Source organism: Chiroxiphia lanceolata, chromosome 20 (genome assembly GCF_009829145.1).
Source record: "Chiroxiphia lanceolata isolate bChiLan1 chromosome 20, bChiLan1.pri, whole genome shotgun sequence".
Classification (NCBI taxonomy): Eukaryota; Metazoa; Chordata; class Aves; order Passeriformes; family Pipridae; genus Chiroxiphia; species Chiroxiphia lanceolata.
In genome coordinates this window covers 2,604,234-2,631,649 of record NC_045656.1, presented here as the reverse complement: position 1 = coordinate 2,631,649, position 27,416 = coordinate 2,604,234, and the positions used below count along the sequence as shown (strand labels likewise).

The 27,416-nt window shown below is 50.0% G+C and overlaps 1 protein-coding gene across 1 annotated transcript in view; it reads left to right on the top strand.

The window, feature by feature from the left end:
* Window positions 1-27,416, top strand: part of LOC116796783 (S-adenosyl-L-methionine-dependent tRNA 4-demethylwyosine synthase TYW1-like) — a 101,997-nt gene that overhangs the window by 6,108 nt on the left and 68,473 nt on the right. The window contains 3 exon segments of the mRNA XM_032707686.1: window positions 1,190-1,471; window positions 2,478-2,600; window positions 14,776-14,890. Of these exon segments, the coding sequence (XP_032563577.1) occupies window positions 1,190-1,471; window positions 2,478-2,600; window positions 14,776-14,890 (520 nt within the window).

The following is a 27,416-nucleotide window of genomic DNA, read 5'->3' as shown; positions in this document are numbered from 1 at the left end:
TAACCTGTGCCTGATGCCAACCCTGTCCCCCAGCCGAGAGCACTGAGAGCCACCTCCAGTCCTTCCTTGGACACCTCCAGGGATGGGGACTCCACCACTGCCCTGGGCAGCCCCTTCCAATGCCTGACCACCCTTTCCATGGAGAAATTCCTGCTGATGTCCAACCTGACCCTCCCCTGGCACAGCTGGAGGCCGTTCCCTCTCCTCCTGTCCCTTGTTCCCTGGGAGCAGAGCCCGACACCCCCCCGGCTCCCCCCTCCTGTCAGGGGGTTGCAGAGCCAGAAGGTCCCCCCTGAGCCTCCTTTTCTCCAGGCTGAGCCCCCCCAGCTCCCTCAGCTGCTCCTGCTGCTCCAGCCCCTTCCCCAGCTCTATTCCCTTCCCTGCACACACTCCAGCCCCTCAGTGTCTCTCTTGTCAGGAGGAGCCCCAACCTGCCCCCCAGGATTGAGGAGGTGCCCCAGCAGTGCCAGCACAGGGGGACAGTCCCTGCCCTGGGCCTGCTGCCACACCACTGCTTGTAGAAGCCAATGCCATTGGCCTTTTTGCCCACTTGAACAGGGCAACTTTGAAGCAATTCTGCTGCCCTTTTAAATGGGAAGGGAGTCCCATATGAGCTGGGAGATGTGGGAATACACTTGGTAAACCCTTGCTGAGATCATTTCCCAGCTTGGAAAGCTTTCTGTCAGCACGTGAGGGTACAGGACTGTAAACGTTCTCACTTGCTGCCTTCTAGTTTACTGGGCTTTCCTCAAACCTGGTTACTTTGTGTGTTGTGGATTTTAGCTTTATTCCCTGATGTAAACTGTGGCAGTATCTTTGCCTGGTCATCGGTGTCACCTCACTCATTAAAAATGGCATCTCCTGTCCCCAGGTTGTTGTGTTTACAGCTGGGACCACGTGAAATGTGTTACACACCTTAAGCAACAGGCATCACACAGAGCAGCTTGTTCCCAGAGCTCGTCCTTTGCCACACCAGTGTGACAGCAGAGGGATTTTCCAGCAATCTGAGGGGGTGTGGGGTGTTCAGGCTGCCTTGTGCCTGCGCTGAGGGACTCCACGAGTCCCTGCCCTGCAGTCCTGTGCAGCTCGCTAGCTCTCCTTCCAGGCTTGACCCTTACCTTTTTTTTTTTAGTTTCCTGCTTTCCTTTGGAGTTGGTTTAATATCCCTGCCCCTTTGCTGCTGTCCCAGGTTGGCAGGAGGATGGACAGGTGGCTGTGGATGCTCGGTGCCAGCCGTGTGATGACCCGCGCCGAGGGCGACTGCAACGTGGCGCGGAGCAGGCACGGCAGCATCGAGGGCGACTTCGAGGCCTGGAAAGCCAAATTCCTCACTCGGCTCCAGGCCCTCTGCAGAGGGGAGAAGAAGCCCTGCAGTGGGAAGTGCAAGAAAGGGAAATGTAAATCTCCAGGGAAGCAGAGCAAGGAGAGCTCGGATCATGAACGCGGGGCATCGGAGCACGAGAATACTGAGGTACGGCCACAGTCCTTGAGGCCTCAGTACTGGGTCAGTGCCCCTTCGGCTTCTCTCCTTCCTCCTCCAGCCCACAGGGATGCTGTGGGAGCCTGATGCTTTGTTCTGGAGCAGAGGGGGATGAGGGATGAGAACCCATGGCTGATAATATGTGGAATGAACCATCCAAAAAGAATTAGTGCTGGACCCAGCTAGGTGGCATTTATTTGGTGAGGGAGTCTTGCTCCTGACTGGGGTGAGGTTTATGTTGTGGCAGATGCTCCAGGGGGCCAGTGTGAGTTCTGGGTTCTCATCAGAGCCTTTGCTTTGTCCCATGGCCAGGTGAAGCATTTAGTTCCCTGAGAGCAGTTAGCCTGCTTCCACTTTATCCTGGTGCAGCTTAGCTTGTCTACCTGCATCCCAAGGTTTTTCCAGAGGCAGCTGGGGGAGTGTTACCTGGGCAAGTCCTGTATTTCCTCTGTATGTATCTGCCTGTATTCATTTGTGTCTCCTCTGGAGTGTTGATTGCAGATTTTGAGTAAGAAATCCTCTTTCCTGCTCTCCAGTGCAAGATCCAGAGCTGCTGTGGCACTTTAACCTTCCCTCAAGCCATTTGATGTGGGTTGGGAATGTTTTGCTGTGGCCTTGGGGAATTTTGTAGGACAATAAGTGTCTCTTCTGGCTGATTTTGGGAGTGCTGGCTGCTGCAGGGGCAAGAGGAATAAATCTTGCTGTTATTCCAGTGCTGTTGTGCTGTACCTTGGATTTGTACAGAAAGAGAGAAACCTTTCTGCTCTGTGGAGAGTTTACCTTGGAAAGCAAATCCCTCTCTCCCTGTTTATTCATCCAGGGGCACTTAAAGGGTTTAAAGGGCTTCAGGCTTCCATGTACATCCTTCAGGTTATTAGTAGGATATTCCTTGTTTTCAGAGGTCTTCACTAGTAAGGAGTTATCTCACTTAGATAAAAGGTGTTACGTTTAACATTCAGATAAATTCTTAATTGTTTTTCTCTGATCTCTCCCACAGGCAGAGGAATTGTTTGAAACCAGTAGTGAGGAGGAAGCTGATGCTGAGGAAGCTGGAGGCACCAATTCTATCATTGATGTTGAAGATCTTGGCAATATCATGGGCCACATGAAGAAAGCAAAGGTACTGCTGTTCCTGTGGGTATGGAATGCCCACTGATCAGTTGGATTGTTTCAAATATTATTGCCTGGATGTGAATCTGTAGGGTTTGGTTGTGGGAGAGTAAAATACGAGCTCTTGGAGAGCCTGTCCCAAAAAGTAACATACTTTGGAGGTGTGCTGGATGTAGGTACAGACCAACTGTGACTTGTTCCCCAAGCAGATGCTGCAGTGGTGAGGTGTTGTTTTCAGTCTGAGGGAAGATTTACACCAACCTCTGTCTGTAATTACACCTTCCTTACCTTGGGAGCCTCTGCAGTGTGGGCTTCCCACGGCTCTTTCCCAGGATGAGGCCCTGGCACAGGTGGCCCAGAGAAGCTGTGGCTGCCCCTGGATCCCTGGAAGTGTCCAAGGCCAGGTTGGACGGGGCTTGGAGCAACCTGGGACAGTGGAAGGTGTCCCTGCCCATGGCAGGGGGTGAGATGGTCCTTAAGGTCCCTTCCAACCCCAGTTATTCTGGGATTCTGTGAAAATACAAGGATTTCCTCAGTGGTCTGAGCTGAGATGGCAGCACTGGGACACCCCAAGCCAGGCCCTACCTCGCAGGAGGCTGTGTCTGGGGGGGGGGACAGTGTTACAGGGAGAGCATTGGCATCTCTGTTCCTCACCTTAGGGAGGGGGAAGGAGGTAAATAAAACAATTCCTGCTGTTTGTATCAACCTCTGTGAGGAGAGCAGCCCCACTGACCTGGGGGCAAGGCAGGCTCTTGGGAGGGGACTCTGTCCCTGAGTTTGGATGGACTTGTGCACTGCAGCTGGTGAGGGGAGGGTGGCTGACCCTTTGGCTTTGATCTGGAGGGAGAGAGGATCAGTGTTTTCCCGGTGGAACTGTGGTCCTTTCCCCTCTCCCTCCTTCACTCACCACTAGAGGTCAGCGGCCAACAGGGAACTGCTGAATCCTGGGCCCAGGAAAGGGACGTGGTGACATCAGCAGTTCTGTGGAGAATTAGGCACTGGCTTTTCACCGACTGACAAAATGTGGCAACACCATGATGGAGGAGTAGAGTAATGCAGGAAAACCACGTGTCATAGCCCAGTTTGTGAATAAAAAGTGAACACAGCAATAAAATACTTCCTGCTCTTCACTTCTCCAGCTCGTCCTGCTGGTGGTGAGCAGGGCTGAAGTCACTGTGGTGTGGGTTTATACACAGGCAGTGGAGATTCCCTGCTCTCTGTGCCTTTGTTTAAAGATTCAAACCACTTTCTCCTCAGCTTTCTTGCTGCTCTGCTTGGGCAGTGGGAGGCCTGTGTGTTGTAGCACTTTGCAATTCTGTGGTAACCTGTATGTCTGTGTTGATCAGGTTCCTGTGGCTGTGACCCAAGTGCCTGCCCCTGATCAGAGGGGCAGCTGCTGTCTGAGCACAGACACTACCCTCGAGTTGAGCTGTTTGTGTCTGAGCACAGACACTGCCCTCGAGTTGAGCTGTAGGTTTTTGTCTGAGCACAGACACTGCCCTCGAGTTGAGCTGTAGTTTTTATCTGAGCACAGACACTGCCCTCGAGTTGAGCTGTAGGTTTTTGTCTGAGCACAGACACTGCCCTCGAGTTGAGCTGTAGTTTTTATCTGAGCACAGACACTGCCCTCGAGTTGAGCTGTAGGTTTTTGTCTGAGCATAGACACTGCCCTCAAGTTGTGAGCTGTAGTTTGTCTGAGCACAGACACTGCTTTCAAGCTGAGCTGCAGTTTGTGTCTGAGCTCACACACTCACCTCAAGTTGAGCTGCAGTTTCTGATCCTTTGAGCTTTTTCCTTGGAGGAGATGGCAAAGGTGTTCTGCTGTGCCAGGTGAATGCTGCCCTTTTGCAAATGGTTAAATCCTGAGGGTGCAAGGGTAGGTGTGGAATTAAAAGTTCACTCTCAGCGTGCCTGGAAGTGTCCTGGCCCTTTGGGATATGAGCTGTTGTCAGCTGATGGACAGGAGGCCCTAAAACTTGGATCAGCTTTTGTCACTGATGCCACAGAAGTGTGCTGCTGTGGGCATGTCCCTTTTTTTTTTTTTTTTTTTGGATTAAATTTAAGACCTTAAAAGCTGTAGTTCTCATTACTGGCGCCTTTATTCCCGTTCTGCATGGCACATCTGCCCAGCTGCAATCCACATTTCTGGTTTCATGCTCCTGCAACCAGAGCAGGGAATGGAGAAAGGGCCCTCTTGGGGTGCCTGGGGTGATGTGTCAGCATTCCAGGAGGGAGCAGCATTCCAGGAGGGAGCCGGAGCTGATGGCCATGCCTGGGAGGAAGGATGGCTTTGTCCTGGTGCTGACTCTGCTGGGGAATGTGCACATGGACAGGTTTGTGCAAACTCTTGAGCTGTGAGAGGACCCCACAGGTGCAGTTGTTTACTGTGATAAAAATGAATGCTGAGGACTGGATATGAGAGAGCAGATGATCTGCATTTATGACAGTAATTCATCACAACCAGGCTCTCTTGCTGCCAGGCAGGAAGCTGTAGTTGTTCAAATCCACCTCAGTTGAAGTCCCATCCTCTCTTTGGAGGCTCTGAGTTCGTGCAGTGAGAAGTTTCCTGTGTCAGGTGAGTTGTGCTCTCCCTTTAGTCATCTTTCCTCTCATGGAATTCTGAACAGTATAAAATTAATCTGACATTTATTTTACACTGAGGTAACTTGTCCTGCAGTAAATCCTTACTCTCACAGGAATTGCTCTGGGGGTTTGTACCTGAGCTATTCACATACAGGTTTGAGAGAAACTTGTGTATCTTCAGGGTTATATCACAGGCAGTTCTTCATCCTCAGAGTTACTTGGATTTGGAGTGGGCAGAAGGGTTTCCAGCACGGGTTTTTTGGGTGTCAGTGTTGTGTGGTCACCCCTCTGCACGTGGGGGGTGGAACAGCAGGTCCTGCCTCGTGCAGTGTAGACAATTTGAAATGTTTTAAGGTCCAGCTTTGACCTCTTCTGTGTTGTGATTCACAAGCACAGATGGTCATAATTCCTTGTTGTCCTGCCTTTTCTGGGCTGGCAGTGAGGCTGTGGAGGTGAGTGTGACTAATAAATGTCCACTCACATCCCTGCAGGTCATCTTAATTTAATTTTGCATCCATCTCTTGTTACCTGCCTTGATGGAAATCAAGGCTGAGTTTTCTTTTACAGCTTTTTTTTTTCCTCCCACGTGCTGCAGGCTCATTGCATTTTGTGAAGTATTGTCAGAGGGCTTGGAGCAGGCCCTGCATCCTTGCAGTCATTTGGATCAGGCAGGTGGATTCAGGAGTTCAGGGGAATGCCAAAACCTCTCTTCCTGCTTGAGTTGCAACTATTCCATACTCTCCCTTAGAGAAGAGATGGAGTTTTAAAGAGCTGCTGAGGGTAAAGTTCCTCAGTTTGGGGTGATGGTGCCTCCTCCACATGGAATCTGAGCACAGATATTTGCCCCAAGGTCGGGTGTATATTGGTAATACATTCAAATATGTTAAATGCCAGCTGCTACAACACTAAATCCCACCCTTAGTGCACCAAATCCTATAATATGTGGTGGTGGTTCTTGGTGGATTTAAGAACTAGGTAGACTTTTGAGTTTTACAGTTGGGCCACACTTTCCCTGTCCTCCAAAGTTGCTCCCCTGGATGTATTTATCAGATGAAAGTGAACTCTAAAGGGTGTGTTTGTGGCCTGTAAGATGTTATTAATCACAGGGACACCAGTTCTTGCTGCAGATTATCTCCCCCAACTGGGAGATTGATCTGTCTCTCTAGTTATCACAATCAAGACTCATTCCCAGGGAATGGAATGACTTTATTAACCTTCACATTTATAAACTTCAGCCATGAGTAACAGCAATAATAATACCCTAATTCCTTCTTTGTGATGGGCTGGGAAGTAATCAAATGGGCATGTTTTGTTGACACAATTTTGAGATTAATGCTGTTTTGTTCTGAAACAAAAAGGTTAATGATGCTGACAGTCTCATTTGCAGTATAGATAGAGAGGGGGTGTATTTAAGAGACCAAGACTGAGTTTTTAGGAGCCAAAATCTCCTCCCAGAGTGTGTTCAAGTAGTTTCTGTGTCCATTTGCCCCAGGAGAGCTTTCCTGATCCCCTTTGGCACTGTTCCCTAACAAGTCAGCCCTGTCCCACCACTGTGACTGTAAATCCCACCTCTTCCAATGCTCCCTAAGAGCCCTTGGAGTGTGTGGCAGCTGTGGAAGACCAAATGTGGGGTGAAGGAACTCCTGCTGAAGCTGCCTGGGGTGTGCTTGGAAGGGGGCATTAAGGGATTTAAGGCACAAGGTTTACAGACCAACTTGGTGCTGCAGGTAGAAACTTTTTAGATTGTGAAAGAATCATCAGCCATATTTTAACCAAATGGAACAAAGTGTGGGTGCTTCACTGTCAGTTCAAGTGGATGTGCACATTTAGAGCCTCTCCAAAAACTTTCAATGGGTGGAAGATTCCTTTGTGACAAGTGAGCCCTTCTCTGCAGCAGCTCAGTCTCTGGATTTTGACCTGTGCTGCTCTGGCTCAGAATTCAGTTTACATTTTAAAATAAGCTTTAGAAAAACCAGAATTTAACTTCTTAGGGACCACTTCCAGCATGAAATCTGGATTCGTCACAGGGACACTTCACCCTTCTCCTTTCCTCTGTTCAAATCTTTATTCTCTGGCTATTGGAAAGAATTGTAATTCCTAAACAACATTACAAGAGATCTTGAGGTTTGCTTTTTCTGAGTAAGGCTTGTGAGTGCCCAAGGGGGAAAAAAAAGAAGGGAAAAAAGCCCTAAAATAACTTTAAAGGTAACCTCTGGCTGGATGTTCTGAGCGTGGTGTGATAGTGGCTTCCTTTGTAAGTGGATTTGAGATCTCTGAATGAAAACTGCTTGCCCTGAGGGTAGATCCCATATCCTGTGTTGTTCTTTAGTGGGTTGTAAATTAATCAGTAATTGGTTGGTGAAGCAGAGCTGAGAGATATAAAAAATGCTGGCAGACTGAAGTGCCCCTTGAGTGTTTGGCTTCCTCTTTATTTGCAGCCTTTTCTTGACCACATCCATTGTTGGAGGTGACCAGCACTGGCCCTGCAGCCCCCCCAGCCCCTCTACTCAGCATTTCCCACCACTTTGGTGCTCCATTTCTCAGGTGTCTTTGTTTTCCTGTGTGTTTTTTAAGGTTCTTGCCAGTCCAGTGACAGAGTTGAGCAGAATTCCACAATTCCATGCAGCAGAGCCCCCTCTGCTCTGAGCCATGCTGAGAGAGCTGGGGGGGTTCAGCTGGAGAAGAGAAGGCTCCAGGGAGACCTGAGAGCCCCTTGCAGGGCCTAAAGGGGCTCCAGGAGAGCTGGAGAGGGACTGGGGACAAGGGATGGAGGGACAGGACAAGGGGGAATGGCTTCCCAGTGGTTTAGAGGGGATATTGGGAAGGAATTGTTCCCTGTGAGGGTGGGGAGGCCCTGGCACAGGTTGCCCAGAGAAACTGTGGCTACCCCATCCCTGGAAGTGTCCAAGGCCAGGTTGGAGCAACCTGGGTTAGTGGAAGGTGTCCCTGCCCATGGCAGGGGTGGAATGAGATGACCTTCAAGGTCCCTTCCAACCCAAAAAAAGGTACCTGAACTCCATGCCAAGGCTGAGAAAGTTGGGGCTGTTCAGCCTGGGGGAGGGAAGGTTGTGTGGTGACCTCACAGCACCTTCCAGGAGCTGAAGGGGCTCCAAGGCAGCCAGGAAGGGACTCTGCATCAGGAACTGCAGTGACAGGACAAGGAGAAGAGGTTCAAACTCAAAGAGGGGAAATTTAGGTTGGGTATTGGGAAGGAATTGTTCCCTGGGAGGGTGGGGAGGCCCTGGCACAGGTTGCCCAGAGAAGCTGTGGCTGCCTCTGGACCTCTGGAAGTGTCCAAGGCCAGGTTGGAGCAACCTGTGATAGTGGAAGGTGTCCCTGCCCATGGCAGGGGTGGAATGAGATGAGCTTTAAGTTTCCTTCCAGCCCAAACCATCCCAAGTGGTTTTGACCACTTGAAAACTTGGTATTGAAGTGAAAAGCTCTTTTAGTCCTAAACTGTCAGGAAAAGAAATGGTGGAGAAGAGGAGTCTTTTACAGAACCATTTTAAGGAAAATCTCCAAAATATGGTAAGAGTGTGTGCTACCTGCTTTGGGTGTGAGAGAGCAGAAGAGACTGGAATGGAAAATCTTACTGGTTTTAAGTTGGGCAGTTTGGGACTCTTGTTAAATCCTGTTACCTGGGTCTTAGTTCTGATTTTTATAGCAGAGAAGAAAGGAATAAAATTAAAATATATGGCTCAGTTTTCAAGTCTAAGAAGTCACTTTTGGGTGGACACAGACACATTTTTAGTTTTGACTCTTTGGGTTCCTTTGAAAATCAATCTTCTTTATGGTGTGTCTGAGGAAGTTTCCCAAATCAAACAGACACTGACAGGCTCTGGGAGCTGAGTGTGAAATGGAGCTGTGGTTTAATGACACCTTGTAAAACCTGCCCTACAGCAGAGCCATCTGAAACCCCCCTGTAACCCTGCAGAGGGATTTTAAAGTTGTGAGCTGGGAGGTTTTTTTCTTGCCCTTGAGGATTTTGTCTGATGTTAAACCTGCAGTGTTGGACATTGTGGGATTATTTATCCTTCTGCTTTTCGTGGAAGATGCACAGTGTCCTTTCAGACTGATTCACTTGGATGGCAGCATAAGCTTCTGTCACTGCTTGTCTGCATGAGTTTGGGATTTAAAATGATGCTGGATTTGTCCAAAAAATCTCAGCACTGACTTCTCAAACAAAGAGAAAATGGAAGATTCCCTCTGTGGGGACAGAGCTGCAGGTCTGTTCAAACATCCTCTCTTTGGGTGGCAGCTGGGATCTGCTGCCTCAGAGTAACACCAGGGACCTTCTGGTGCCCTACAGAAGGGGTGCCCTACAGAAGGGGTGCCCTACAGAAGGGGTGCCCTACAGAAGGGGTGCCCTACAGAAGGGGTGCCCTACAGAAGGGGTGCCCTACAGAAGGGGTGCCCTACAGAAGGGGTGCCCTACAGAAGGGGTGCCCTACAGAAGGAGGGTAGCAGGAGGTAAGGAAACTTTCTGTTACCCTGCCCTACGTAGGGAGTGAGATGTGGATGGAGCTTCCTTCCACTTCCTCTCTGAATATTCCCAAAGGTTTCTACCCCAGCAGGGAGAAATCTTGGCTTCTGGGGTTGGTTTTTTTTCTAATTTTTTTGCTATCAGTCAGAACTTCTCAAGGACTTTCCCCATTTTGAAGGGACCCTACAAGTAAGATGGGGAGAGACTATTTCCAAGGGCCTAGAGTGGCAGGACAAGGGGGAATGGCATCCCACTGCCAGAGGGCAGGGTTAGATGGGATACTGGGAAGAAATTGTTCCCTGGGAGGGTGGGGAGGCCCTGGCACAGGTTGCCCAGAGAAGCTGTGGCTGCCCCATCCCTGGGAGTGTCCAAGGTTGGATTGGACAGGGCTTGGAGCAACCAGGGCTAGTGGAAGGTGTCCCTGCCCATGGCAGGGGGTGGAACTGGATGGTCTTTACAGTCTCTTCCAACCCAAACCATTCTGGGATGATTCTATGGTTTAAGGGCCACTTCTTGACAGCACAGGCCATGATTTTTACTTCTGGCCAAGCCACCTCGTATTTCAGTCCTGGCAAGGTGATGGATTGCCCTGTTCCATCTCTCAGCTCTTCACTTTGGTTCAGGCTCTTGTGCTTCACTGGGCAGCAGTGGTGGTGTGGGGATGTAGCCTGGGATTGTGTTGACTCTGGCAGCTCTTTTTAATAAGATTTTCTTGCTGTTGGGCTGTTTGCTGGTTCACAGCTCACTCAGGCCAAGTTTCCAGCATTCATCTCCCTGTGAAGGCTCCAAGCCCTTTCTGCTGTGAGTGACAGCAGGGAGAGCGGGGTGGCTGTGGGACTGACAGGGTGTTTATCCACGGGCTGAGTGAGCTGCAGCTCTGTCTGTGCCTGTGGCAGCTGGGCTGTGACAGCCAGAGCTCTGAACCTGGAGCAGGACAGTCCACAGAGCACCTCTGCTCCTCTCAGAGAATCCCAGGATGTGCTGAGCTGGAAGGGACCCCCAAGGATCATCAGTCCAACCCTCAGCCCTGCACAGGCCCAGCCCCAAGAGTCACCCCCTGTGCCCCAGAGGATCAGCCAAACCCTCCCTGAGCTCTGGCAGCCTTGGGGCTGTGCCCACTGCCCTGGGGAGCCTGGGCAGTGCCCAACCAGCCTCTGGGGGAAGAACCTTTGCCTGAGATCCAACCTGAGCCTGCCCTGACACAGCTCCAGCCATTCCCTGGCTGCTGTCCCTGGTCCCCCCAGAGCAGAGCTCAGTCCCTGCCCCTCCTCTGCCCCTGCCCACGACATTGTGACTGCAGTGAGATCTCCTTGTGCTCCACAGTATCCCTGTGGAAGCCTGCTCCCTGGCCCTTCTTTTCCATGTGTTTTAGCCTTACAGGAAGGTTGTTTTTTTGGGAAACAAGTGCCATTCCTGTGGGCAGCCTGATGTCTCATCAACTTCCCAAATCCCCACGTGGCTCTTGCCATCCCTGACAGATGAGCCTCAGGGAGAGGAAAAGCTGTCAGCATTCCTGGCTGTCCTCCTGCCCCTGGAGCTTTGCTTGCTGTGAACTTTAACTCTTCAGTCATGTAATTCATGAACTTTAGTACTTCATTTAACAGCTCCCCAGGGAAACTTTTGCTAATCCTTCCTGCTGCCAGGCAGCCTTTTCCTGAGAGCCCTGCCAGTGTTTTCCCTCAGCTCTGGTTCCGTTAGTCCTGGCTCCAGCCCCTGATGTATCACTGTTTTCCTAATGCTTGTGCCTTTCATTTGCTAAAAGATCCTGGAGCCTTTAGATGGATGAGGCTGTAAATCATGGCAAGGCCAAGGGTTCCCTCTTGTCTGATCACTGGGAGGTTAAGCAGGAAAGAAATTTAGTCAAAATTGGGGTATTCTGGGTGTCATTTTTCTTCTCAGAGTAAAAGCTTCTGGGGGAACTTTGTTTTTTCAGCCATGGCAAATCAACAATAGAGCCATGAGGCTGAAAGTGCTAAATTAAGTTAATTTAGGGAATCATATAGAATGTGTTTGGGTTGGAAGGGACCATCTTGTTCCACCCCTGCCATGGGCAGGGACACCTTCCACTAGCCCACGTTGCTCCAAACCCCATCCAACCTGGCCTTGGACACTTGCAGGGATCCAGGGGCAGCCACAGCTTCTCTGGGCAACCTGTGCCAGGGCCTCCCCACCCTCCCAGGGAACAATTCCTTCCCAATACCCAACCTAAATTTCCCCTCTTTGAGTTTGAACCCGTTCTCCTTGTCCTGTCACTGCAGTTCCTGATGCAGAGTCCCTTCCTGGCTGCCTTGGAGCCCCTTCAGCTCCTGGAAGGTGCTGTGAGGTCTCCACACAACCTTCTCTTCTCCAGGCTGAACAGCCCCAACTTTCTCAGCCTTTACATGGAGTTTAGGTACCTTTTTTTATTTTTCTCCCCCCTGCAATATTAATTTGCAGGATATTTGATGTAACAAAATAGAAACCAGGGTGATACTGTGCTGCTCTGCCTGGATGGCAGGAAAAGGGAAGAGATTCCTCCTTTCCTTCACCTCTATCTGAGGTTCAACTGCTTTTATTCAAATCAAGCTCAACTCCCCCTCTCCAGCTCTGCTGAGTCCTGATTCCAGGGAATCCGAGTGTATCCATAGGTTTCTCATCTGTAGGTTCTGTTCTTTGGGAATACACACCAGGGGATGACTCTTCATTTTTCTGGCAGTGAAAAAAGGGGCCTGAAAAGCTGGCTCTTGTCACTGCTTGCTTGATTTGTTATGGAAAGGCAGGAATTTGCCTTGGATTTACTTCAGGGCTCTCTGCTAAATCACCACAACTGGAGAAGTTTGCTCTGTGCAAAGTTAACTTTTGTTCTCTTCGCTCCAACCCTAAATAACAGATATGAAAGGTTTATTAAGCAAATGAATACAAATCCCTGGGCTGGGAATTCCCGTTTCCCACACAAGGAGTATCTGAAGCCCATCACTTGCCAAAGGGAACGAGTCAGGGATTGCAGCTCAGGGAAAAACACAGGATTGTTTTGTTTACAGGCTTTGACATCAGGGTGTGGGGAGGGAAAATTATGATCATCTCTGGGAGGGGAAAAATGATTAGTGAACTGTATTTCTGCTCTGCCAGAATGGGATTTTAGGTGCCTTTTTCAGGCCCTGCAGTGACAGGGAGGTAGAAATGCAAATACTTTAAATGCAGAAAGACTCCTTCCATATCTGGAGAGTGTCTTGGGTGGGATGTCTCATTTGGAATCAAATCAATTTGCTGCATTTTAAATGTTATGATGTGCTCCCTGATGTAGGGTTAGTTCTGGGAGAATTGGCCTGGCATGAGATTACAGGGCACATGTCCATGTTTGAATCCTTCTGAGCATTTTGAGTGGCTCCCAAATCTCAGAATCATGGAATGGTTGGGGTTGGAAGGGACCTTAAAGCTCATCCAGTCCCACCCCCTGCCATGGGCAGGGACACCTTCCACTAGCCCAGGGTGCTCAGTCTAAGGCAGAGCCTTTCCTTGGGCCTGATTCTGGCTTAAATGATGACTTTTGGCAGGAGAAACTCTTTATTTAACACTTAATAGATAAAATCTTCATCTTCCATCTCCTTCCTTCCTTATGCATGAGGCTTTCCCAGCAATATTAATATTTTACTCTTGGAGAGTCTTGCTGATAAATGAAGATCAAGGCTCAAGAAATGAGCTTGTAAACCCACCAAATGACAGGTAATTATTAGATGTAGCCTTTGAGGGGTGTTTGGATGTGTTATAAAACCCAAGGAATTCCCTCCTGGAAGCTCAGCAAACTGAGTGTGAGGAAGCAGAAGATGGACACAGCTTTCTCCTTCTGGAAGGACCATGTTGTGGTTGTTGGAAAAGATCTTCCTGCACAACATCTCTGAGCCTGCGAGCCCAGTTTTATCCAAAATGAGTAAGGAAGGCAATAATCTCTGTCCCTAAGTATTTTACCCTCCTGCTTCCTTCTCCAGTGCTTATCAGGAACTGTTTTGTCCTTTAACCTCTGGGTCTGTGTGTGTGGGTTTTTATTGCTACTTCGGATTTTTTTTCGGAGGCACCTTTTATTTTCTCAGGTACAAAATAAACCTGTTTACATCCAGGAGCAGCCAGATTCCTTTCCCTGCTTGGGAAGAACAGTCTGGCAAGTCAGGAGCACTGGTTTCCTTAGTGATGCTGACAGTTGGTGGGCAGACTCAAAAACTGGAAGCGTTTCTATGAACTTCTTGATGCCTTTGGCACAAAAGAGCCTTGGCTGTGAAATACCCTCAGTTTTGTGCAGACAAAATGTCCTCTGCTTGGTTTTGTTTGTTGTTTATCCATAACTCCCGTAATAAAAGCCATAAAGAGCTGACAGATTACAAGTTGCATGAAATATCCAAGTCATTATTTACACTTTGATGCTTCTTTGTGCAGACATGAGACAATAAATACCCAGAAAGTCTCAGAAGTGACACTCAGTGGGGGATTCACCACTTTTGACGTGCCAGGGTTTACTTCTCCTGCTTGGAACCATATCCTAATACCTAATATTCCTTGCCTTTGGTTTTTAGTGAGCTCCAAGGGCTCAACTGGAAGCCAGACTTCCATGGGATGCTGCTGGAGTTGGCTGTGGGGCAGGGAACAGCCTTTCCTTGCAGGGTCTTTGCTGGTGGCTGAATTTTGGTGATGCCCGTGGGTGCTGCCTCAGGGGGCTTGTGGAGAGCACAAATTTTGCTCTGTGAACTCCTGGGCTGTCACTGGAGTGGTGTGGGTTCCTCTCCCAAATATGTGTCACTCCTTGTGGAGATAAGGGGTGGTTGTGCAGCCATGGAACACTGGGGCTTAAATCTGGGAGTCCCTCTCGCTCTTGGATGGGATTTAACGCCCTGTTTGTTAAAACATCCTTGAGAATGTCATTGCTGTGTTAGCAGAAAAAAATCCAGTGTGTTGTGGGGTTTTTCTTTCAGATTTACTGTCCTAAATTACCAAAGGGCCAGAGTCTGAAGGGAAAAGGGATAAAATGCAGGACTACACCAAAGCAGGAATTGCTGTGTGGGCACTTGCCACTGGTTTAACTGAACTGTGCCACAGTGTTTCAAGTGTGATGCTGGAATGTAAATGGTTGTAATTCACTGTCTTTGAACAGAGAGAACATGAGCTCCAGGAAGGAGATGTTGGAAGGAGAGAGAACCCTGGGAGGAAGGAGGAGGAGAAGAGGGAGATGATAACGCCGGCCCTGAGGGACGCGCTCACGAAACAAGGTGAGGCTGCACCTGGGGGGGGACAGGACTGGGGGGTTTGGGGGTGGACTTTGACCAGAGCAGAGGAAGGGGGTGTTCTTTGTGTGACAGAGGCTGCTCTGGAGCCTCAGTCATGGCAGGACAAAGACCACAGAACACAGGATAGTTGGGGTTGGAAGGGATCTCTGGAGATCATCCAGTCCAACCCCCTGCCCAGGCAGGGTCACCTGGAGCAGGTGACACAGGAACACAGCCAGGTGGGTTTGGAATGTCTCCAGAGAGGGAGACTCCACAGCCTCCCTGGGCAGCTGTTCCAGTGCTCTGCCACCTCCATGGGAAGAAGTTCTTCCTCATGTTGAGGTGGAACTTGTGGTTTGGTTTATGGACATCACTCCTTGTCCTGTCACTGGGCACCACTGAGGAGAGTTTGGCACCATCCTCTTGGCTCCTGCCATGGAGATATTTGTATGGATTGATGAGATCCCTGCTCAGCCTTCTCTTCTCTAGACAAGGCCCAGCTCCCTCAGTCTCTGTTCATCAGAGAGAGGCTCCAGACCCCACATCACCTCTGTGGCCTCCTGGCCCTGCTCCAGGAGCTCCCTGGCCCTGCTGTGCTGAGGAGCCAGAGCTGGGCCCAGCCCTGCAGATGTGCCTCCCCAGGACTGGGCAGAGGGGCAGGATCCCTCCCTGACCTGTTCCAGTGCTCTTCCCAATGCTCCCCAGGATCCCATTGTCCCTCCTGGCCCCAGGACACACTGCTGGCTCATGGCCAACTTGGAGTTCCCAGGGTTTAAAGCATCAGCCTGGGAGTGATGCTGATGGTCCCACGTGCCTCCAGCTCCCAGAGTGGAGGCTCCTCAGAGAATATTTCAAGATCAGCTTTGCACCTCTGTTTTCCCTTTAGTCCCCTGCTTTTATTTCAGTTTCAAACTCTGATTTTGTTACTGAAACGTATTTCAGGAATGAGTTCAAACTAATTTTAAACTAACCATCCACCAGATGATTAGGTCAGTGAGCTCTGGAGAACAGTTGGAAGGAATTCCATGACTTTTTTAAAGCAAAGGGCAAGCATGAGAGGAGCCAGACTGAGCCCTGGAAAGGTGATGGAGCTTCCCCTTGCTACTCAGGTGGAGACTGAAGGCAGTTTAGTCTAATTTCTTTTACCTCTTAGGAGAGAGCGTGCTCAGTTCTGTTGCTAAATCAATATTATGGAATCATTAAGGTTGGAAAAGGTCTTTCAGATGGTCAAGTCCAACCACCCACCCAGTGCCACCACCACGTTCACCACTAACCCACGTCCTCAAGTGCCACATCCACGTGATTTTGAACACTTCCAGGGCTGGTGACTCCACCTCTGCCCTGGGCATCTCTCCTGGTGCTTCTGAGCAGGCCCTTGTGGTCCCTGAGAGCCGAGCTCTGAAGTTCTCCCCATGCCCCGTGTGATTGTTGCTTTTGGGACACAGGACCCCGGGTGGGCTCTGGTATCTGTGGTTTTTGGCACCCTGCCCTGCCTTTGTTGGGGTGCAGGGCTCTGTGCTGGCCCTGGGTGGTATTTGTAGGGTTGTAGGGCTGTTTGTCTCACCCAGTCACTGTTGGTTTGCTTTTGGGGCGTGAATGAAACTTTGCTTTTGTAAGAAGTGGCCGTTTGGCAAATGGAAGGTCACCTTCCTCCCAGAGTTTTTTTGACACAAAGGAAGGCTCCCCGGGGAGTTGTGGTTTCCTCGTGGTGCTCCAGGGACAGGAATTCATTATCCTGACTAGTGGGTCCATATTTCTCCCTTCCTTTGGCATTCTGGGTAATGCCAGTATTGGATCAACCAGTAGGAGCTGCTGTTTCAAATCTGCATTTTCAAAGGCTTAAAACTATTGTGTCTGTCTCCTTGTAGTTCCAGCTGCCCCTCCCAGCCCTCTTCTCCTCTGCTGCTCACCCAATTCTGTAATGGTCACTCAGCAGTGAAGAAGAAAAGTTGTTTCTTTTTTGTGTCATGTAACGTTTTTCCTGCCAATAACAAACCAAGAGAGGTTTTTGTGGCTATAAAAATAAACCAACTCCCTCCTTCCCTCAGCATCATTCCCTCCACAGATAACAAGTGCAGTGGAGTCAAAAGAGAATCTGATTTATTGAGCAGCAACTGGTTGCTTTGGGGGTGGAATCACAGAGTGGTTTGGGTTGGAAGGGACATTAAAGATCACCCAGTTCCACCCCCTGCCATGGGCAGGGACACCTTCCACTAGCCCAGGTTGCTCCAACCTGGCCTTGGACACTTCCAGGGCTGGGGCACCTTCTCTGGGCAACCTGTGCCAGGGCCTCCCCACCCTCCTTCCCAATATCCCATCTAACCCTGCCCTCTGAGTTTGAAGCCATTCCCCCTTGTCCTGGCAGTACAAGCTCTTGTAAAAAGTCCTTTTCAAGATTATCCCTGAGGGCACAATTAGCCCGAAGAGAAGGAAAACAAGTGTTAGTGGATCAGAGAAAGCTGTTTTTTGACACTGCACTTGCATAACAGAGTTTGCCTTTGAGCAGCATCTCTTCAGGCTGTTGTAACCTCTTGATTCACCTTCAAACAAATTTCCCTTGCTGTAGATAAAGTGAATATTGCTTAAGCAATGGTTTTATTTTAGCCCTGGCATTGAATCTGGGCTAAATTTAGCTGGGTTGGGTTGTGTTGTCGAGGTGTGTAAGCCCTTGTAGTTGCCTGCTTGCAGATACCTTGATAAAAGGTGCTCAGTAATAGTTGCTTTTTAAAGTCACAGCTTGTGCTGTGAGCCAGCCCTGATTCCATCCCATCAGTGCTCAGCCTTGCATAAAACACAGACACAGCCCAGGCTCTTTAGTGCCTCCAGGAAAAGTGGAGTGGGAGAGACACTGGCAGTGTCTGTGTGTGAGATTTGCAGTGGTGCTCCTGATGCTTTAGTCATTCCATGTGTTTAGGTAGAGGGAAAGAAATGAAATAAACTGAAAATAGAAGCAAATTCTTCATGGGAATGTTTCCTGTGGTTATTAGGATTTACAGCCCAATATTAACGTTTGCTTTTTGTGGTTGCTTGTAGATTCTTGAAACGATCCCTGCTGGGATGGAGGTTTTTCTTTTTGTTTGGCCTGGGTGCCAGGAGGATTTTGGACATGGTGAAGTGCATGGGAGCCTTCCTGGAGCTGCTGCTTTTTCAGGAAGTGCATTTTGATCCTTGTTTAGCTTTAGAGGGAGTCTCAAGCTGCTGTTTTAATAGGAAAGATGACTGTAAAAAACAAACAGCGTGGGTTTTTTTTCTGTAAAACAAACAAAAAACCCAAACCAAAACACCCTTCTATGTGTCAGGGCAGGCTCAGGTTGGATCTCAGCCAAAGGTTCTTCCCCCAGAGGCTGCTTGGGCACTGCCCAGGCTCCCCAGGGCAGTGGGCACAGCCCCAAGGCTGCCAGAGCTCAGGGAGGGTTTGGCTGATCCTCTGGGGCACAGGGGGTGACTCTTGGGGCTGGGCCTGTGCAGGGCTGAGGCTTGGACTCCATGATCCTTGGGGGTCCCTCCCAGCTCAGAACATCCCATGAGTCAGTGTGACCCCTGTTGGGGTCATTACCATCGTTAGTCACAGCCCCACCTTGATTTGCCAAATGTTTTACTGGTGCTGATGGTCCCCCTGGAAGCCAAACACGTGGCCCTGCTGAGCACAGGAGTGCAGCCTGGCAGCTGGGAGAGTTGTTTCACTGCACTGACTTCCTGAAGGATTTGGAGCTCAGTGCCAGCCCCTTCCAGCAGCCCTGTCACCTCAGAGGGTGTGTTTGGCAGAGCTGCAGGTCCTACTTGAGGTGCTTCTCTTAAATGTGCAGGAATGACATGGAAAAAACCAACTCAACACCCTGAAGAGCTGAATGTTTGCTCAGGAGATTCCAAGGGCAATGGCTTCAAACTGGAAAAGTAGTTTTAGATGAGATATTGGGAAGGAATTGTTCCCTGGGAGGGTGGGGAGGCCCTGGCACAGGTTGCCCAGAGAAGCTGTGGCTGCCCCTGGATCCCTGGAAGTGTCCAAGGTCAGGTTGGAGCAACCTGGGCTAGTGGAAGGTGTCCCTGCCCATGGCACAGGGTGGGATTGGATGGGCTTTAAGGTCCCTCCAACACAAACCATTCTGGAATTCTCTGATTCCTTACTCTGTTCCTCCCATGTATTTCTGGATGTGGGGATGGGCTACTGATGCCAAAGACTGACCCCCCTGACATTGGATAAATTGTTCTGTTGTGTCTCTGCTCCCACAGGGACAGTTTTGCTGCAGTCCTCTTGAATTGTTCTGTCTTTCCTGGTCTACAATTTAGCCCCAGGGTGTCCAGGATACCTCTGTTTTACTTATATCCAAAGGCAAGGGGTGTATTAGGACACAGCTCATGTCCAAAATAGCCTGGGCTGATTCAGCAGCCACTTTTTGTTGTGCTTTGACTTCATAGTCGAGCTGAAAATGTACTTTAGTCTGTGTTTCTCAGTGTATTTGGGCAAGTAAGAGGCTGATTTCAGAAAAATACTGAAAACTGGGCTTTTCAAGTGCTCACCAACTTGGAGTTGAGGTTTTTAAAAGCATTTGGTGGCTTTTGCTGTCCCTTCCTGGGCTGAGCTTTCTGGTGCCTGCAGCTCCGAGCTCTCGTGACCAGCTCAGCTTGGCTCCCTGTGCTGAGCTTTTGGAGTGTCCAGACTTTGGGAATGAGATCCAAAGAGATTTTTGCAGGCTGTGTGCTCCAGTGTTTGGGATCTGGGAGGTTTTGGGTGCAGCTGTTGTACTCCAGGTGGCACCAGCAGCCCACAGCTGGGCCAGGGATTAGCGAGGCTGGTGCAGTCCCCAAAATGTGCCACAGAAATCAAATATTGGCCGTGGGGAGATGAAAAATTAGTTTGCTAAATAACACTTTACTCTTAGTGAGCAGAATAAATACAGTGACCAAAGCCAGGCATAGAGAAGATCGATTCCTCAGGAAATGTCTGTGTAAATAAGGAGTGAACATCAGTTAAAAGGGAAGAGTCCAGGCAGCAGAAGGTGCCGAAGTCCCACCATGTGGAAGCTGCCAGGACCTGACTGCAATGCTAATTTACTGGCACTGATGTAGCAACTTCTCAGGAGCAGAGGAGATGGTGAAAGCTCAGTTTTGAGGGCCTGACTCTCCCCTCATGTGATGGAGGTGGCAGATTTACCCCATGTATAATAAAGGAAAATAAGTATAAATGCATTTCTATTTGAAGTGCACCCCTTTTCGGGGGGTTTGTTTTAGATTTTGGAAGGGGTTTGGAGGGTGTTGGTCTTTGAAATTAAGTCTAAGCTGGAGGAAAATACAGGACACATTCAGGCAAGGATAAGGTTCAGTGTCCTTTCTTCAGAAGGTGACAGTCTCCCCACACAAGGGACAGGGCAGGCACATGGGAATGTGGAGAAGGGAATGTGCCCTGGGTGACTGAAAAGTGTCTCAGTAAAACACAACCAAATAAAATCCAGATTGTAGCAACTTGTAGTTCTGTCTCTTTTTGGATTTGCTCTGACCTGAGGAACAGACTTTTGCAGGCTGGCACCTTCCACCCCGACCTTCAGCCCGAGCTGACACTGATGTGTCAAGTTCTTGCAGATTTATTGATATTTTTTTTTCCCTGTGAATAAAGAATCATAGAATCCTGGAATGGCTTGGGTTGGAAGGACATTAAAGATAATCTGAACCTACCCCCCCCTGCCACGGGCAGGGACACCTTCCACCAGTCCAGGTTGCTCCAAGTTTATTCAACCTGGCCTTGGACACTCCCAGGGATGGGGCAGCCACAACTTCTCTGGGCAACCTGTGCCAGGGCCTCCCCACCCTCCCAGGGAACAATTCCTTCCCAATATCCCATCTAACCCTGCTCTCTGGCAGTGGGAAGCCATTCCCTGTGGGAATGGCTGAATCACCAGTTGGGCTGGTTGATCTTTGAGGTCTCTTCCCCCCCAAACCGTTCTATGATCCCGTTTTTGGGAGCAGCAGTTCTCTCAGGATGGCAAACCCAGGGTAGAAGTGAGTGAAGCTGCTTGGGCTGAGGGATGAACATCCTTCCTCCATCTCTCCTTGGGTGGGAGGAGGTCCCAAGAACCTGCAGTTTGGGGGATGGCTGAGCTGCCACAGTGTTGCTGCCCGTGGGCTCCCTTCTCCAAACCCTGGTGGGGTCCCCAGTGGGACACATTCCTGGCAAACAGTTTGTTCAGGGAATGCTCTGGCTTGTCATGATGTTCTTTGTCAAAGGGGCCAGATACAAAAGGCTTTTCTTCTGGTGTTGGTACAGCTGAAAATATCATTGGTGTCTGAGGTTGCTCCTGTCAAAGCCATAATTTGACAAGAAATTCTGCCTTTGAGTACTGGAGGATTTATATTCCCACTGCCCAGGCACTTCTGTGCTGCAGAGGAAAAGGTGGTCTTGGATTAAAATAGGCATCTGGGGCGAAGCAAAAAGCCAGTTTTGAGAGTTCTTGAGCTCTTTTATGATCAGCTGTTGAGGCTGGAATTTATTCCAGCTCCTGGCATCCCCACCTTGAACTTTGCCAGTCTCGTTTGCTCGATGCCAGGTTGGGTTTGGGCTGCCTGGGAAGCAGCTTGTTCCTTTCACTAATTCAGGAGACTTTTCCTAGATGTTAAAAACACTCCAGGTGTTCATTTTGTGTACAACAAGATGGATCTGAAGCAGCTGGAAGTCCAAACTTCCCATCCCTTTGGGAATGACAGTGGTTCTGCATTCAAGGTGCAGTCCTGCAGTCCCTTCTCGTGCCCTCTCTCCTGCTCTGAGCTCATGGAAGCAAGTCCTTCACAAATCACGAGCCTTCTGTACTTTTAAGAGCACTTTTGCAGACAAAGAGAGAATCTAAAGTAGGTCTTGATGGGCTTGGCAAGGATTTCTTGAAGGTTGAGGAGTTCAAGGAGTGAACCTGAAGGTTTCTCCTTTCGTGCTTGGGCAATCTGAAAAATTCCACTGTCCAGAATGGCCTTATTTTTAAATTTGTATTAAATACTGATACAGTCTGAACAGGTTCTTCACCAAGGGCATTTTTGATGTTATTATTATTTGTTATTATTATTAATTTTCTAGTAATGAATTCTAGTCTTTTGGGTGGTGGCTCAAGTGCAGCAGTTATGTTTCAGCTTTGGATCCTGCTGTGCCACCATCCTTCAGCTCTGGCCCTTTTGAACTGCACTCTTGCAAAACAGCAGGAAATTGGGAACTTTTTTCCCCTGTAAACATTCTCCTGGTGTGAAATTCCTCTCTGTGCACTGAGTTTCAGCTTTAACAGATAATCACTGCTTCAGAGCAGAGGCTTTTATTTCAGGGGAGTGCTTGATAGAACCACACTCATTTGTCAGCTCTGTATTGCTCTTCTCAAACCAACAGCCTTGTGAAAGCCATTAGAGTTTGTGAAGCACAATGTGACACCAGATTGGCTTTTCCAGGCTGGTGGTAACTGCACTCCTGGACAGGGATGGTTGGGTCCTTTCCTTATAGTTCTGGGGGATTTTTCAACCACTGATCTACTTCTAATTCTTTCATAATTAAATTAAATAAGACATTGAGGGGCTGGAGGGTGTGCAGGGAAGGGAATGGAGCTGGGAAGGGACTGGAGCAGCAGGAGCAGCTGAGGGAGCTGGGGGGTCTCAGCCTGGAGGAAAGGAGGCTCAGGGGGGACCTTCTGGCTCTGCAACCCCCTGACAGGAGGGGGGAGCCGGGGGGGGTCGGGCTCTGCTCCCAGGGAACAAGGGACAGGAGGAGAGGGAACAGCCTCAAGTTGTGCCAGGGGAGGGTCAGGTTGGACATCAGGAGGAATTTCTGCATGGAAAGGGTGGTCAGGCACTGGAAGGGGCTGCCCAGGGAGGTGGTGGAGTCCCCATCCCTGGAGGTGTCCAGGGAAGGACTGGAGGTGTCACTCAGTGCTCTGGGCTGGGGGACAGGGTGGGCATGGGGCACAGGGTGGACTCAATGATCCTGGAGGTCTTTTCCAGCCTCAGTGATTCTGTCTGTGGGGTTTGTTCTGGACATTCTGCTCCTCAGCACAGTCAGCAGTGTTTGGGAGCTGTTCTGCAGGGCTGTCTCACAGCTCAGTTTTGCAGCCTGTGCAGATATGGCCCTGCTGCTGAGAGGGACAGTTGTGCTGGTAGAAATTCAGTTTATTTGTTCAGCTTCCAAAAATAACATAATTGTTCATTTATTTACATAGTTCATCCCCATGCAGGACCTTAGAAAGGCTGGTTGTGTGAATGGCACTGGCAAACTGGCAAACCACACCCAGAACTCCTTGATATCCCAAAATGTACCGTGGGTTTACAGACAGAGAGTCCTGGCTCAGGGCTGAGAGCTCAGCTGAGTCCCTCCATGAGCCCTTTGACTTTCAGAGGAAGAACTTTAAAAACTATAATTTCCATGATGGAGTTGAAATGCTGCAATGTAGCTTCCAGGAGCTGCAGCCCAGTTTTGCCTCAGACACTGGAGCAATCCTCTGACATGACCATCTCTCCCCTTCAAAGTCCCTCTGTGGGCTGTTAAACTCTGCTTGGGCTGTCAGGGTGAGCAATCTCCAAATGTTTCTCAGCCTGGTGTTACTACCTGATAACACTCATTTCACCCCAAAGCTTGTTTTAAAGCTTAATTCATGTCTGTAAAAGTGACACTTAATTTCAGGAAGTTTGGCAAGCTTCTGGGTCATCCCAAATTTATCATCTCCAGCAGGATCAACTAATACACAGCCTTCAGATTAGATGCTCTTTGGGCCTTTAGACAGGAGTCGAGCTGATTACTGTGAGCCTGTTTATAGTTGAAGGAATCCTTTGAATATTAGGCTGGAAAAATAATAAATAGGTTGGTTTGTTTAGCTTTAGCATCTGAAGATACAGAGGGACTGTGAGCACATCAAGACAACACACTGGATTGTTTGGAAGGTGCTGTATCCAAATATTCACTTAGACTTATTGCTCCTGAGTAATATCCCTTAAGAGCAAAGCAGGGAATGTGTGGCTGGGAAGTCCTGGCACCCACAGGTGCAGACTTGGGGCCATCAGTGGGATTTGATTCCAGAGAATTCCATGGCAGAGCCAGGGGGAAGTTGTGGCAGAGCTGGTGGAGGAGTTGAGCTGCCCTGAGCTTGCTGAAGGGAGAAAGGGAAACAGGGCTGGAGACCCTCCAAGCTGGGTTTGGAGGGCGTTTTTTCACGTTTGGTTTGAAACTTTGCAGTGAGGAAGCGACTGTCCCCCTGTGCTGGCACTGCACAGATCCTGGGGACAGTTCTGGGCCCCTCAGGACAAGAAAGACATGGAGGGGCTGGAGCGTGTGCAGGGAAGGGAACGGAGCTGGGGAAGGGGCTGGAGCAGCAGGAGCAGCTGAGGGAGCTGGGGGGACTCAGCCTGGAGAAAAGGAGGCTCAGGGGGGACCTTCTGGCTCTGCAACCCCCTGACAGGAGGGGGGAGCTGGGGCGGGTCGGGCTCTGCTGCCAGGGAACAAGGGACAGGAGGAGAGGGAACGGCCTCCAGCTGTGCCAGGGGAGGGTCAGGTTGGACATCAGGAGGAATTTATTCATTAAAGGAGTGTCCAGCCCTGGCCCAGCTGCCCAGGGCAGTGGTGGAGTCCCCATCCCTGGAGAGGTTTAGCAAGACATGGATGTGGCACTTGGGGACATGGGTCAGTGGTGGCCTTGGCAGTGCTGGGGGATGGTTGGACTCGATGATCTTGGAGGTCTTGGTTCTTGCTTAACCTTTTGTACTTCCCTTTAGCCCAGACTCTTTTGCTGCCTCCTTCCCAGCAGCACAGCAAGTGCTTCAAGAAAGAGACTGTAAAGTCTCTGCTCACCTGGAGCAGAGTTGTAAACAGTGCCCAGCCTTGGCCACTGATATTTTATCTCATTCCCAAGTGTCAGAGCAGCACTCACTGCGTGGCTCTAGCAGGGTGACCACACTTCTCCCCGTTTCCCCCCTGGTGAAGGACCCAAGTTCTCTGCACAGTGGCTTTAGGGAGTTCTGCAAGTCCTGCTGTTCCCTCCTGTCACCACAGCTGGGCCTCCTGGCAGCAGCCAAGATGAGTAAACCCCTTCTCATCCCTAAAGCTGGCTGCAGTTTGTAGGACTCTGTTTTTGGTGTTGAACATGGGCAGTTTTCCTGGCCTTGAAAGGAAGCTGGGACTGCTCCACATGGTGGAAGTTGATTTCAGTAACTGAAGAGAAAATGCTGGAGCTCTGGGCTCCGGTGCTTGGCATCTTGCTCAGTTTAGCTGCTTCCTCTCTCTTCCCTCAAACAGCTCAGCAGCAAATCTAGGAGAGCATGTCCTATTTCCAATTTAAGTTTCCTCCAAAGCCCATTTTAAAGCAGCCATATTACTTCTACTGACAAGTGATCTGTGAGGGAATAATCTCCCGTGAATGCCGTTGCTGGATTTTGAAAAATGGCAAAAATAAGACTTGGGGCTGTGCTGGTTGACAGCAGAGTCTGGCTCAGGCAGCTGTATTAGAGGGAGGAGGAATGCAGCATTCCTTTGAGCTCTCATCCAGAAATCCTGTAAGAACAGGAATTTTAGCAGTGCAGGGAGGTCTCAGTTGAGATTAGACCATGCTGGACAAGCCTGTTTGCAAAGAAAAGGTGAAGATCTGGGCAGGGCAGAGCCAGGGTGGGGGATATGCTGGGTCACAGCCAGAGGCAGTTGTGTGTTTGTGGCTGTGCCACTGGACAGTGTCACAACCTGCTACAGGATCTTCTGGGTGTCATCCAGTCCCAGGGAAAGGTGTCCCCAGTATTGCTTGTGGCTTTGGGGACTGTCAGTTCCATGGTAGAAAAGCTGAACCATGGAATGGTTTGGGTTGGAAGGACATTAAAGATCATCCAGTGCCACCCCCTGCCATGGGCAGGGGCACCTTCCACTATTCTGAGTTGCTCCAAACTCCATCCAACCTGGCCTTGGACACTTGCAGGGATCCAGGGGCAGCCACAGCTTCTCTGGGCAACCTGTGCCAGGGCCTCCCCACCCTCACAGGGAAGGATTCCTTGCAGTATCCCATCTAACCCTGTCCTCTGGCAGTGGGAAGCCATTCCCTCTTGTGCTGTCACTCCAAACCTTGTAAACAGTCTCTCTCCATGTTTCTTGTAGCCCCTTCAGGTCCTGGAAGGCCACAATTAGGTCACCCTGGGGCTTCTCTTCTCCAGGATGAAAATCCCAACTGTCTCAGCCTTTCCTCCCAGCAGAGCTGCTCCATCCCTCTGGATATTGGGGGTTATTTGCTCAGAGAGGCAAATGTTGCAGTGTTGTCCATCCCCACGGGGCAGGAGGGAGATGGAGCCCAGGCCATGGGAGCAGCCTGGCTCTGAAGCCCCCAAAGCCTCACTTCATCTGGCACTTGGGCCCTTTGCCATCTCACAGAGGGTCCTGCCGGGCACCTCCTCTGTGCTGCTGCTTGTGCAGTGTCCTGTGTCACCTCAGGCTAAAACCACCTGTCCTGACCCCCCAGCCAGGTCAGAACCGGTGTGAGGAGCTGGGATCAAACCCCAGGTGAAGCAGGAGAGGAGCCTGGGCAGATCCCAGCTGGCTTTGAGTGGCAGAACCAGAGCATTGTGCTCCACATGCTCTGTGATTCCCCCTTGGCCGTGTCTGCCTTCACACAGTTTAACTTCCACCTGGTGCAGCTCTTGTGGCATCTGCTGGCACTGCCATTCCTGGCTGGCTCCCTGCCCTTGGAGGTGTGGGGCTCTTTGGGATGCAGTCACTCTCCCTGGAATCTTGTACCAGAGCTGCCCAGGGACAAACAGGCAGGGCAGGGAATTGTGCTGCTGCTCCTTGGAGGAGCTGAGGGCCAGTTGTGCTGAGCAGAAGACTTTTTTCCCTGTTCAGCTCATGCTAGTTTGTTGGCAGGAAGAAGACCTGACAGCTAACATTTGATATTTTTTTGCCCCCTAAAGCAGGTAGTTGGGATGTGCTGAGTTTGGGGCCAGCCAGGCCAGTGCCACAGAAAAGCTGCCCTGTGAGTGACACAGCGAGGCATCACAAATCCCTCTTATTTTTATTCTGATTTTGAAGTGACTTTTAATCCTTGAGACATATTGGCCTCTAAGCACTTTTTTTTCAAAGAGGGATATAACCCAACTCGAGCAGTTGGGGTAATAATAGCACTTAGTGCTTAATGAGTGTTGTGGGATTAATCCTCCTGGAGCAAGATATTTAAATGGAATTGTGTTGATCTTGGGAATGGGGCAGTGCTTTCTCTGGGCATGGAGGAGCAGCTCCCTTGCTGTGGCTGCACCAAAACCACGGGGATGGAGCTGGTGAGCCTGAAGGTTGGGTTTAGGCTGAGCTTTGTGTGTTGGGTCCCTTCCCCTGCCTTCACAGCTGCTCTGGGAATCAGGTGTTGTCCTCTGGGCTCAGTCAGACCTGCCAGTGGGGATTTGGGATCCTGGCTTCTGGGAAGAGGCTGTTGGAGGGTCATGGCTCAGGGCCAGGGAGATGTCTGTGATTCCCTGTCCTGCTCCCTCCCACTTTGCTGGGGCAGACCTGTGGTTCTGCCAACCCGTTCCAAGAGGGGTTTTCTGGCCACCCTGT